Source organism: Hemitrygon akajei, chromosome 22 (assembly GCF_048418815.1).
Source record: "Hemitrygon akajei chromosome 22, sHemAka1.3, whole genome shotgun sequence".
Lineage (NCBI taxonomy): Eukaryota > Metazoa > Chordata > Chondrichthyes > Myliobatiformes > Dasyatidae > Hemitrygon > Hemitrygon akajei.
The window spans coordinates 25531639-25544806 of record NC_133145.1 but is presented as its reverse complement, the minus strand read 5'-3'; the positions used below and the strand labels follow the sequence as shown (position 1 = coordinate 25544806).

At 38.7% G+C, this 13168-nt stretch overlaps 1 protein-coding gene across 1 annotated transcript in view; it reads right to left on the bottom strand.

Annotated features, from left to right (window-relative positions):
- The window catches only part of dnah9 (dynein, axonemal, heavy chain 9), a 550870-nt gene that overhangs the window by 523261 nt on the left and 14441 nt on the right, over positions 1-13168 (bottom strand). The window contains exons 4-6 of the mRNA XM_073025877.1: positions 9372-9502; positions 7894-8105; positions 5151-5384 (exon numbers count right to left, since the gene is read on the bottom strand). Of these exons, the coding sequence (XP_072881978.1) occupies positions 5151-5384; positions 7894-8105; positions 9372-9502 (577 nt within the window). The remainder of the gene's footprint in view (positions 1-5150; positions 5385-7893; positions 8106-9371; positions 9503-13168) is intronic.

Sequence of the window (13168 nt, the reverse complement as noted above, 5' to 3'; positions counted from 1 at the left end):
ACACATACATCTTGGAAGTGAACTTTTTTTTTTGGACAGTTACAGGCCAGTAGATCCAGGCAGCTCTCATCCTTGAAGGTTGCATAGCATTGCTCACCAATCTCATATGCCTTCATCAGGTCAGAGGCAATGTCCTGGGGGGTTTCTTTTGCCTTAGAGATGCTAATGAGGTCCCGCTTCTCTGCAAATGGGTTGACCCATTCATGTATGAGGCTAACCACTGCTGAAACTGCTTCCTCATCTTTCTGGCCGCTGTACCTCCGCAGCTGACAAAGCTCTGATTTGTTGCTTTGCATCATCTCCCTTAACTGTCCCAGGAATGCACTGCGGTGCTCAGCTGTTACGTAGTAACGCTTGGTAGCTCCAGCATTCAGGCTGAACCGTGATGTGCCTCCAGGAATCTGTGTGTCTTTCTTCACTGTGGCTTCAATAGCCTGGTCCACAGGGATCTGCCCAAAGGGGTTGTTACTTGACAGCTGCACTGAGAATTGGCCTGTCTTGAAGGCCTCATACACAGAAGGATTCCTGTCTGGGAGGTTCATCATCCAAGCAAAGTAAGGGGACAGGTACCTGGCATAAGGCAAAGCCCATGGGATCGTGGTTCATATAGCATGGAGGTGCAACTCCCAGTCCCCCTCATGAGAGGCGCGCAGAAGCCCAAGTACTACATTCTCTACCATGTCAATGTATGATATCCAGAATATGGAGAGCTCTCCATTGTTGTGATGGAAAGCTACCACTGCTACAATGCTATCACATATTTTCTAGCACTAGGGGTGTATACCTTGCCAAAAATCACTATAAGAACTATTCCCCCAGATGGTACCGGTGGCCCAAATTTAGGGTCCTGGCTCACAGACTACTTGAGTGGAGGATATTCCCTGAGTGAATAAGTGTGATGTCACACATTTAGAACCAGGAAATCCAAACACATTTCTGGTCAACTAAACAGATGACCAAAGGGATCATAGATTATTCAGACATATGAATTTTTATTTCTTGAGAAGACATTGACTAGAACAAATCACTGAGTCATCTTAACAGTCTAGATTTCTATAACACAGAAGCTGACTCTTCAGCCCAATGCATCCATGCCAACCAAGATGCCCGCTGAGGTCATTCCATTTGCTCACGTTTCACTCATATTCCTCTAAACCTTTCTATCCATAAGTGTTCAAATTTATTTTACAAATTGTCATATCTCGATCAACCAACTCCTTTGGAACCTTCATCCATATAAAGGACACACTGACCCCTATCAGAAGAACTTGCACCTCAGTTGCCTATTACATCTTTCCCCTCACACCTTGAACCTCAGAATCAGGGTTATTATCACCGACGTATGCCATGAAATTTGTTGTTTTGCAGCTACAGTGCAAGACTTAAAAGTTGCCATTAGTTACAAAAATTAATAAATGTGCAAATGATGAATAATGTAGTAATATTCATGGGTTTATAGACCATTCAGATTTCTGATCATGAAGGGGAAGATACTGTTCCTAAAATATTGAGTATGAGTTTCAGGCTCCATTATTAATAATGAGAAGAGAGCAGGTCCCAGACGGTGAAGGTCCTTAATGATTGATGCCACTATCGTGAGGTACTGCCTCTTGCAGATGCACAAATGGTGGGAAACGTTGTACCCATACCAGAGCTGACTGAGTCTACAATGCTCTGCAGCCTATTGCAATTTGTGCATTGGAGCCTCCACAATAGGCTGTGTTGCAACCAGTCAGAATGCTCTCCATCAAACATCTAGAGAAATTTGCTGGAGTCTTTGCTGACATACCAAATTTTCTAAAAATCCTAATGAAGCAGAGTCGATAGTGTGCTTCTCCATGTTTGCATCAATGTATTGGGCCTAAACTAAATTCTCTGAAATGTTGACGTCCAGGAACTTAAAGTGCTCACTCTTTCCACCACTGACAGCTCAAAGAGGGCTACTATGTGCTCTCCCAACTTCCCCTTCCTGAGGTCCACTGTCAATTCCTTGGTCTTGCTGACTTTCCATCCAAGGTAGTTGCTGCAACACCACTCAACCAGCCAATCTGTCTCAGTCCTCTACACCTCCGCATCAACATCAGAGATTCTGTAAAGAGTGTCATCATCATCAGATTTACAGATACATTGGAGTTGTGTCTAGGCATACAGTCAAGAGTGTAACAAGAGTAGAGAAGTGGGCTAAGCTTATATATTGAGCTGTGGCTGCATTGACTGTCAGATAGGAGGAGGCTTTGTTACTGATATGCACTAACTATGGCCTCCCAATAAGGAAGCTGAGGATCTACCTGCAGACACCCATGTTTTGAAGCTTGTAGATAAGTAATGAGAGGATGATTATGTTGAATGCTGGCCTGTAATCAATGAACAGAAGCCTGAAGTACGTTTTGCTGTTGTCTAAATGCTCCAAAGTTGAGTGGAGAGCCAATTAAATTGTATCTGCTGTAGACCTGCTGTGGCAGTAGCTAAATTGCAATAAATCCAGGTTCAAACCCTTGCTCAGGGAGAAGTTAATTCCAACCATGACCAACTTGTCCATGCACTTTGTCACAGTAGATATGAGTGCTACTGGCTGATAACCAGATTGCTCTTCTTGGGCACCTATGACCTGTAGTTCATGCTTGCCAAAGGTAAGACTATATGTATTTACCCCTTCCATGCTCATGATTGTATGCACCTCTTTAAGATCATCCCCCACCTCTGGTTTCCTAAAGTCCAAAGAATCAAGTCCTAGCTTCAGAACCTCTCCCTATAACCCAGTTCTTTCAGTCTAGCCAACATCCTCATAAATCTGTTTTGCACTCTTTCAAGCTTAACGGAACTTTTCCGATAGCAAAATGACCAAAAATGAACACAATACAAGTGTGGCCTTACAAATATCTTATAAGACTCAACATAATGAATCAGTTTCTATACACCCTCAGTGTCCTATCTGATGAAGTCCAGCATACCGAAAAGTGTCTTCAGCACCCTGTCTACCTGTGATACACCTTTAGGGAACTATGTACTTGAACTCCGAGGACCTTCTGTTCTATAATGCTCTGCAGGACCCTACCCATTCACTGTCAATGTCTGATTCTGGTTTGACTTCCCAAAATGCAACACCTTGCACTTATCTAAATTAAACTCCATTTGTTAATCCTCAGCCCTCTTTACCCAGATGATCAAGATCCATCTGTATTTCAGTATCACCATATACTGATTTAAGTCCTGTCAACCACCTGAGAACAATAATACCGAGACATATCCAATTACTTGCAAACTAATAGATGATGGACGGCCACAGGCTCAACGTTCTTTGATTGCCTAAGGACATTCATAAAATCCTAGATTGACAATGCATAGAGTAGTCCATTCACTCTTCATGTCTATGCAAATCATTGGAAGAGATTTGAAAGACTACTCTTAGACTTTCCCTAAATCCATGTATTTGTTGAAGTATTTCTCCAATTAGCTTTTGAATCTTACAATTGCATCTCCTTACTACAAGGTGCTTCCCTAATGATAACAGTTCCATGTGTAAAAGAATATTTTTCTCATTTCACGTCTCAGACTAGGCAGCAGAAGAGTCAGGATGAGATATGTAGACTCAATGGAGAGACTGCTGATATTGAAACCTTGGATATTGGCCTCTGTATAGTTTATAATCATAGTTTAAGAGATCAGAAACCCAGGGTTTGTGAGGGAGGCAGGCAGGGAGATTGGATCAGAAGTTAGTCCATAAATAGGGAATAGGGAACAAAATGGACCAGAACCAACAAGTAAATGAAATAGCATTTACCCTCAGGATTGGCAGTCTCACTTCTTTTTAGCTGATGCCTTTCCCCAAGCCCAGGAAACCCACTCAGCCAGTGTCAAAATTTTAAATGGTAACTAATGCAGAGCCTTATTATAATATATAAATAGCCAACTCACTTCCAGAAAATAGATTGGTAGCCAGCTAGTAACACAAATCCATTATAAACATAGTTGGCTGAGTTGGAGTAATCTTTCTAAAATCTATTTTTTACATCACACCTACTCAAGGGCATGTGCTTTTGAGGAATATGCTTCCCCTTAAGAGTTTCTATCATCGTGATCAACATCCCTTCTCTTTCTTATGGCTACAGTGAGAATATTGTCCCAAGTAATGAAGATAGCATCACAACTACATAACGTTGGAGGAAAAAAATTGAAATAAGACATCACTTCATTCTTCAAATATACTGAGAAAAAAGAAGAAATGGATTATGCACAGAACTAAAAGCCATCAGTAAGAATGAATAAGCCTCAAAGGAGACGAAAGTTATTGAAAATCCTCTTCTTCACAGAAGATTAGGAGCAGTCAAAGTCATCTTGACTAAATTTTCCAGGAGACATTGATAATTCCTGTTTGCAGCAGAGGCACATACTTAGTGATATCTGCCATAATTATAAGTACATCTAAAGACACAAGGTTCAGTACGACCCTGTGATTCAGTAGTAGCTGAAGTGTACTAATAATTGTAGTTATATCTGTTCATAATATGATGCAAATACTTCAACAGAAAAAAATGAGCTCAATCACAAATGGCCAATCACACAAAGGAAAATAGTGGCTCTCCTGTTGTTAATATTGCAGTAACATTTATGAGTTTCAAAAACAATTACTCAAAAATAAATTAATTTTTCAGATTACTTTCAAATGTCATGAAAAAAAATCCAGATATTCAAGATTTCAAATAAATAGGAAACCATTTCATTCAGCTTCCTAAACTTGGTTATTTTTCAGGTTTTTCATTATTTCTCATTGCTGACTATATTAAACATTACTGCATCTTTATCATTCATTTCTTGATACCATGAAAATATTGAGACACATGCTTGGAGCGTCACTGTCTCTTCAGTTTCCACACAGCACAGCTATAACCACTAATTGTTAAGCTTACAAGAAAAATAGAAGTCCTCAGTTAATTTATAAGATGAATGAGGAAAACAATGATAATGGTTTTCTGCATTAACTGCCTACATTGTGAACTAGAACAAAGGCAAATTGGTATAAAAGCACAACACAAAGCTGGATATCCCTTATACATTCACAAAGGTGGTTTCTGAAAAGAGGACTAAAGGATGTAAGATTAATTTCAATTCTAAGTGTAGAAGATGGCATCACCAAAAGTGATCATCCTTACCTCGATTTGTTCAAGTCTCTTGAGGTAGCAGTTCATTCGGGCAAAGATCAGCAGAGAGTTAAAGTCCCACTCTTTCACATTCTCACCTTCCTTATAATAACTTGGCATACTTCCACGCTTTTCATCAAAAATGTGCTTGAAAAAGCATAGGATGTCAATGGTTTCCCGCACCTTGCTCAAACTCTCATCCACTTCACCCTTCAGGATGTCCTCTGGGTTGACATAAGCATGCGCCTGCAACATGCAATGACAGAACAACCCAATGATGAAGCAGAAGGAGCTCTCAGGCACATTGCTCCCACAATGAAAATGTTACAGAGTGGAACATGGGGGTGTTTCCAGCACGTGCACAGCTCAGTCTCTACAAAGCTCAATACTAGTTCCAGCATAGTCCAGTGAAGGCTGGACCATCTTCTTAAAACAACAAAAAGGGAAAAAAAAGCTTCAGAAAGTACAGCAACAAAATGATGTTGGGCTGCTATTGTAGCACAGACAGAATGCTACATGGAACTCTGATTCCTGGGGAAGTTTGAATGCTGGCCAGACTTTAAAAGCAACATAATAACATGGAAGAGCAGAGTAACAGTTAAGGATTCATAAAGAATTTTGTCATGAAGTCATACACTGCAACAGGCCCAGTGGCATCAAAAACCGTGGATTAGTCTAAATGACTAATCCTGCACTAATCCCAAGATATGTTCATCAGCACCCACCAAATTCCATAACACATCTGTGGACAATCGCAAGTAGTCAATTAATCTACCAAATCTTGGACTGTGGGAAGAAACCTTGGGTCTCGGGGAAAAATCTGCAAACTCCACACAGACAGCACCAAAAGTTAAGGCCAAACCTAGGTCACCAAGGCTATGAGGCAGCAGCTTTACCAGCAATGCCACTGTGATGTTCTATGGGTTTACTAATTGGAATTGGAATATTTCATCACAGATACGGTGAAAAGCTTGTCTTGTATATTGTTCATACAGCTCAAGTCATCACATAGTGCATTGAGACTACAAGGTAAAATAACAAAATGCAGAATAAAGGGTAACAACTACAGAGAAAGTGCAGTGCAGGTAGACAATAAGGCACAAGCTCATAATGAGGTAGATTGTGAGGTCAACAGTCCAGCTCATTGTACTAGGGAACCATTCAATAGTCTTACAACAGCAAGATTGAAGCTGTCCCTGAGCCTGGAGTATATGCTTTCAGATATTTGCATCTTCTGCCTGATGGGAGAGGTGAGAAGAGAGAATGTCGGGGTGGATGGGGGACTTTGAATACGCTGGCTGCTTTACTGAGGCAGCAAAATAGGTAAGATAGAATCCATAGAGAGGCAGCTTGTTTCCATGATGTGCTGAACTCTATACACCAGTCTCTGCAGTTTCTTGTGGTCATGGGCAAAGTAATTGTCTTATCAAGCTACTATGCATCCAGATATGTGCTTTCTCTACTTCATCAATAAAAATCCATAAGGGTCGATGGATGAATAAAATTTCTTTAGCCCAATGAGGAAGTAGAACCTTTGGTGAGATTTCTCGTCCTTAGTGTCTATGTGGTTGGATAAGTTTTAGGTCTAAATCAAAGTCAAGAAATAAATGAAAGGAAATCTCTCACAAAATAGGATGATGTGTTATCAGCTACATTCAATTACCCCAAGTTATTAGAAATACACTCAAATCGAACAAGATGTCACCAGATGTCAATGAAAACAGAACAATTAAACTCCTATGATACATTATATTTGAAACTGTAATGGTGTGGGACTGGCTAATTTTCCAGACAAACTCAACAATCATAGAATTACTGGAGCCCAGCCCCCTGTTTGTCAGTTACTCCCCTCCCCATCTGGTTCCATCTGCCTGAGACCCACACATTTAACCCACCTGGTCCCCTATCCATTCTCCCCACTGTCCCCATATGCACAGCAACCCTCGCTTACGTGCTTTCACTCATCACCTTCCTTTCTCAGCAGATTGCATCATCTGCAGCTCTTGCTTGTCTCCACCCATCACCTCCCAGCCTTTGTCCTCAACTCCACTCCTCCCTCCCCCACCTGACTCCATCATCTACATCTACCTGTCACTTGTCAGCTCCAGCCTCCACTCTACACTCAGTTCTGATACAGGGTCTCAACCCATAATATCCATAGATACTGACTGAACATTTGAATTCTTCCAGCTGTCTTTTTTTTCCCCCCTCCTGATACCTACATCAGTTTCTTCTGGACTCATCTTTAAATTCACTCACTTTATATATGTAACACAGTCTAATAATAAATTTAGGACAGTGGTGAATATTGGTAGCTTGGGTTGAGGCATTTGATTTTGCAGTGTTCATAACATAATATATTTTCCAATTGAGTTGAATTGGACCACGGCAACTGAGGTCTTGTACAGTGGAAAGAGGGAACTCAAGCCAGGCCTAATTGTGGTGGAGAAATGCAGGTTCCCAGTGAGTGTAAAGAGAGAAAAGGAATTGGGATCCCAGTGAGCAGAAAGAGAAAGTGGGAATGAGGATCTCAGTGAGTGGAAAGAAAGAATGGGAACTGGGAACCCAACTCTACTGAAGGAAAAGGGAGAGTGTTGCTATTTGAATCCAGTGAGCAGCCATGAACCAGGCAAACTTTATCCAGTGAGTCAGATGCTGAACCATCAGTATTTCCCAAATAGTATGATTAAAGATTATTGGAGATTTCCTGCAGTTACACACTGATGAGGTTCCTCTGCACTGCCAGTCCCCATACCTGCTGAATAAGGAGGTTGCAGGTCTCCTGTAGAAGGACTATGATACGTGCTGGAGTGCTGTAGTACTTAGATCTGGTCCAGATCAGGCACACTACATGCATGAAGCAGCTAAGCAGGGGCTTCAGCTCAGTGAATTCTGCATTCTCAATATCCTCAAAATGGCGCTGGAGTGGCTTCAAATGCACGTTAATATCCCTTGCTTCTGTCAGAGCTGGAGGTAGACAGTAAAATAAGGCAACCCAAATTACACCGTGAAAAATATTTTCAAGGAAACATGAATTTATTGCAAAGAAAATATAGCAATTTTATAATTTGTATTAACATCCAGTACTCAAAATCTTTAGCAATTGAACTCACGACCTGCAAGGAACTAATCCTTCCAACAATTTTCTATTTGCCATTGTATGTACAAAGCTAAAGATTTCCACCACTTACTTAGTCCACATAAGTTATAGGTGAATCAACACCTGATGTGTGCAATTTTGGTTACCCTATGATAGGAAAGAGTGCAAAGATTTTACAGAAATGTGGTCAAGATTCAAGAGCCTGAGTTATAGAGAGAAGTTGAACAGACTAAGACTTCATTCCTTGTAGTGAAGGAGACTGACTGAGGGATGTCTTACTGAGGCATATAAAATCATGAGGGACAGAATGCACACATTCTTTCCCCAGAAGAAAAGAAATCAACTACTAAAGGGTATAGGTTTAAGGCAAGAGAGGAAAGACTTAAAAGGGACTCAGGGGCAAATTGTTCATGTGGTGGGTATATGGAACAAGTTGCCAGAATAAGTGCTTAAGTTAGGTACAAATTTTTTTAAAAAATTCAGATAGGTATGCAGAAAGGAAAGATTGAGGGATATTGAAGGAACAAAATCATTTGCAAATCTCACAGTCATGGTCAATAGAGGGATATTCAGAGGCAAGAAAGTGAAAGAGCAATGCATACATACATAACGGCATGCATAATCAACACAGCTTCCTACTCCTAGCTATGTTTACAATCTTGACCAGAACCTGGCTCTCTTAGACAAAATCTCTGCCCATTAAATGATGCTAAGGTGTAAGAAAAAGAACAACAAAATATTATAAATCGTATAAAAAGCTTGAAACACACAACAGTAATTGTAGAGAGAGGAGCAAAAATAAGAGTTAATACTTGAAGGTAATGACTATTTTAAACTTAAACAATAGTTGTACTTCCTTCACAAATGGTCATTAATCTGAAACACTAACTTTATTTCTTTCCCCAATCTGCTGCATATTTCCATCATTCTCTTTTTAACTTACTGAAATTGTTCTGCAAATAGACATATAGAAATTCCTTGCCTTCATTAATGTAACCCAGATAAGTGAAGCCAGTTTGAAATAATAATGAATGCAGAACATTTAAAATAAAAGAGTAAATCATAGTTCACCAAATGAATTGAAGAATTTAAAGGAGAGTCTTGGTTATCTAGTGAATTTGACGTCATCATACCTGCAACAACATCACTAAACATTGTTTTAAATACTGGGAAGTAGCTGCTCTCCATCCTCTCCAGAAGCTCCACCATCTTTCTTACTTTTCTAGATCTCAGTTGATCATAAATACATTTCAGATTACTGCACCTTAGGCAGATTAAAAACATCAAGGAAGAGTGATTAGTAAATACATCAACAAAGCATCTGATAGGTGCCATGCAATATTCTACCACTGTTGTACAACAGTCATAAAGAAGCACAATTTTACTGTATATCTAATTAAATGTAATTGAATTTTTGACAGGAATACAAAAAACACTACGATGAACTTTATTAGTTTTTTTATCCTCTAAAGTATTAGGAGAATCTTTTAAAAAAAATATAATGTGATATTCTATTACATTACTACTTTTATCAATGACACCTTTCCAATCAATGCTAGCATGACAATGAGTGTGATTTAACTATATTTCTTCATTTGAGCATGGTCTTTGAACATCAGCCAGCTGTTTGCAGGTGAAATTTCAGCCTATTGTCTTCCTCAATATTATTCGCAGGTACAGTAGTTCACTCGTTAAAAGGAACCTTGCCTTCAAATTCACTAATCTGGGACAACTATAGATTGTTTCAGTAATCCAAATGACTACTTGAGATAAAATGCAAACAAAATATTTACTGCTCATTTCATTGACAAAAAGAATATTTTTTCCACTTTTTCCACTAAAGTTCACTTTTGTTGGTTTCTGCTGGGAGAAATCTTCCACACCAGAAGTTGATACAGTCGAAATAAATCAGAAGCAAATTACTAAAGAATGACTTGGGGCAGCCCTACAAATGCAATTATCTATGTGGTGCATCTTGAACCTGACAAGATGCAATGAAGCAGAAATTAAAACATCCAAAACTTCCCAGAAAATGAAAGCACTATTTTAATAAATTAAATCATGTTGACTCTTAAAATTTCTTTTGGACTTGCTACATTTTGCAAATAAACATAGATATAAATCTAAAATATATATCCAAAAATAGGAAACCATATTTGCTGGTGGATATTGCATGGAAGGTTGAAACAGGTTTACCACTGCACAACAGGGAAACATGGGTTTAGATTCTACCATCTTCCTGCTCCTATGTAACTGAGTTAGAGCTCAACTTAGAGCCATGCAGTATGGAAATAGACAGCCCATCAGTCAACTAGTGGACAACCGCTCATAAATCCCATCTTAGACCATTAGACATCAAAGCAAAATTAGGCCATTCAGCCCATCACATCTGCTCTGCTATTCCATCATGGCTGATTTATTATCTCTCTCAACCCCATTCTCCTGCTTCCTCCCCATTTCCTTTGACACAGAAACTAATAAACCTCCACTTTAAATATACTCAACAACTTGGCCCCCCATAGACATTTATGCCAATGAATTCCATAGATTCAATATGATCTGGCAAAAGAAATTCCTCCTCATCTCTGTTTTAAATGGATGGCCCTCGATTCTGAGGCTGTGCCCCTGGAACTAGACTCTCCCACTGTAGGAAACATCCTCTCCACATAGGCCTTTCAATATTCAATAGGTTTCTATGAGATCCCCACCCCCTTGCCTCTAAACTCCAGCGAGCACAGGTCCAGAGTCATCAAACATTCGTGTTAAACCTTTCATCCCCGGAATCATTCTCATGAACCTCCTCTGGATCTTCTCTGATGCCAGCACATCTTTTCTTAGGTAAAGGGCCTAAAACTGCTCACAATACTCCAAGTGCAGTCTGACCAATACCTTATAAAGCCTCAACATTACATCCTTGCTCTTATATTCTATTTCTCTTCAAAATGAATGCAAACATTTGTAAAGGGTTTCTTATGTTCCTGCATATGTTAATCAAAATCGCTTCTGTTAAATAAAAGTAGGGATGCTTCTTTATTATGGTAACAGGTGAGAGAGTGCTTTCTTTCGCAGCTTGTTTGGGTTATGATTACTGATAATGAGAATTGTATTCATTTGTTAACCAATTAGGATAGATGTTACTCTTTCTTGTGGGTCTGTGAGCTGTGGTTTTGCGGATTTTTGGTGAGTCAGAGAGGAGATTGTGAGGAAGGTGGACGGTGCTGGAGGCGCTCTGGTCGATCACCGAGGATGGTCCCAGGTGCGCGGGTCATGGAGGTTGGAGAAGATCGAATAGCGGACTGAAGACTTCGATGGTTGAGCTCCAACGTTTGTGCACTAATTGATCGATTCCAACCTGATATAATCTTTGCTCAAGAGACGCATATCAGGTTATGTGATAAAAATCAATTTTTTAAATCTTGGTAGGATCCTCAGTTTCATGCAACCTCGGAGTAAAATTAGAGGTGTTTCTATTTTTATTGATTCCAATATCCCTTTTAATCAGGAGGATATTATAGCCGATATTAATGGTAGATTTTTGATTGTTAAAGGAATAATTTATAATAGGCAAATGGTTTTGGTTAATATTTATGGATCAAATGTTGATGATCCCTCATTTTTTAAAGCTGTCTTTGCTCTATTACCTGATTTAAATGAATATATGTTATTAATGGGTGGTGATTTTAATACTTGTTTAAATCCTTTAATGGATAAGTCATCATCCAAACATCAACTCTCTAATCGTTCTGCATCACTTATTAATTCCTTTTTAATTGATTATGGTTTAATTGAAATTTGGAGGCATATGCATCCTAGTGATAGAGAATACTTTTTTTCTCACATGTTCATAATAAATATTTAAGAATTGACTATTTTATAGTCGACCCGCAATTTTTATTTAATGTTCAGAAATGTGAGTATGATACAATTGTTATCTCTGATCATGTTCCTTTAAACCTAATATTTGAACTGAAAGATGTTGCTTCTACCAGACCATTTTGGTGTTTTCCAGAACACTTGTTACAAAGTTCAGAATTTGTCACATTATTGGGCTATATTATTAAAATGGAAAGATACCTCTGTCCCTACATTAGTTGAATGGTTTTCTCAAGTAATGTTATGTCTCAGTTTGAAAAAAATCAGAAGTCGAACTTTTGATCCTGGATTCGATTTTGAGAGAAGCTGGGGCTCTTTTGCCAAATATTATTATTTAATTTGACTCATTTTATATGGTTTCCTTCCAATCTTATTCTATATAAATATGAATTGGTGGTTGATGATTATTTTTATATATATATATAAAAAATAAATGGTAAGACGTGTTGCTCCAAGGGTTGATTCCTAATGTTTTTTTTCCCCTTTTTTTATAGTCAGTGTTTTTTTTCTTAGTTAGATGGGGTTCTTTTTTTTCCCCTTCTTTTCCTTATATATAATTTTTTTCATTTTTATATATTATGATCAGCTTTTATTTTCTTCAGTTTTATTAATTGTATATATATTAACTTGTTGAAGTTTTGTATCATTTTATAGCTGTAGAAAATTATGTACCAATAAAAAGATTCTAAAAATGAAAAATGAACCCTGATAGGTTCTGGTGCCTTTTCTTTCCTTTCTTTTCTTTCATATATATTGTATCACTATTAATCACTTAGTTCTAGTAAGATTTATAAAGTGTATTCTGTAAACGTACATGATGTGTGGTTTGATATTGCGTGTGCGAGTTTGCACTAGTGTGCATTTCACAGCATCCATGTATACGGGAGGCGCGGTTTGGCGAGTGGACAAATTTTCCCCTAGACATACACCAGACAATTGCATGAGCATTACACATTGAATTTGCCTTCCTTTGCAATGACTGATGATCTAAGTTAACCTTTAAGGAGTTCTGCACAAGGATTTCCAAGTCCCTTTGCACCTCCGATTTTTGAACTTA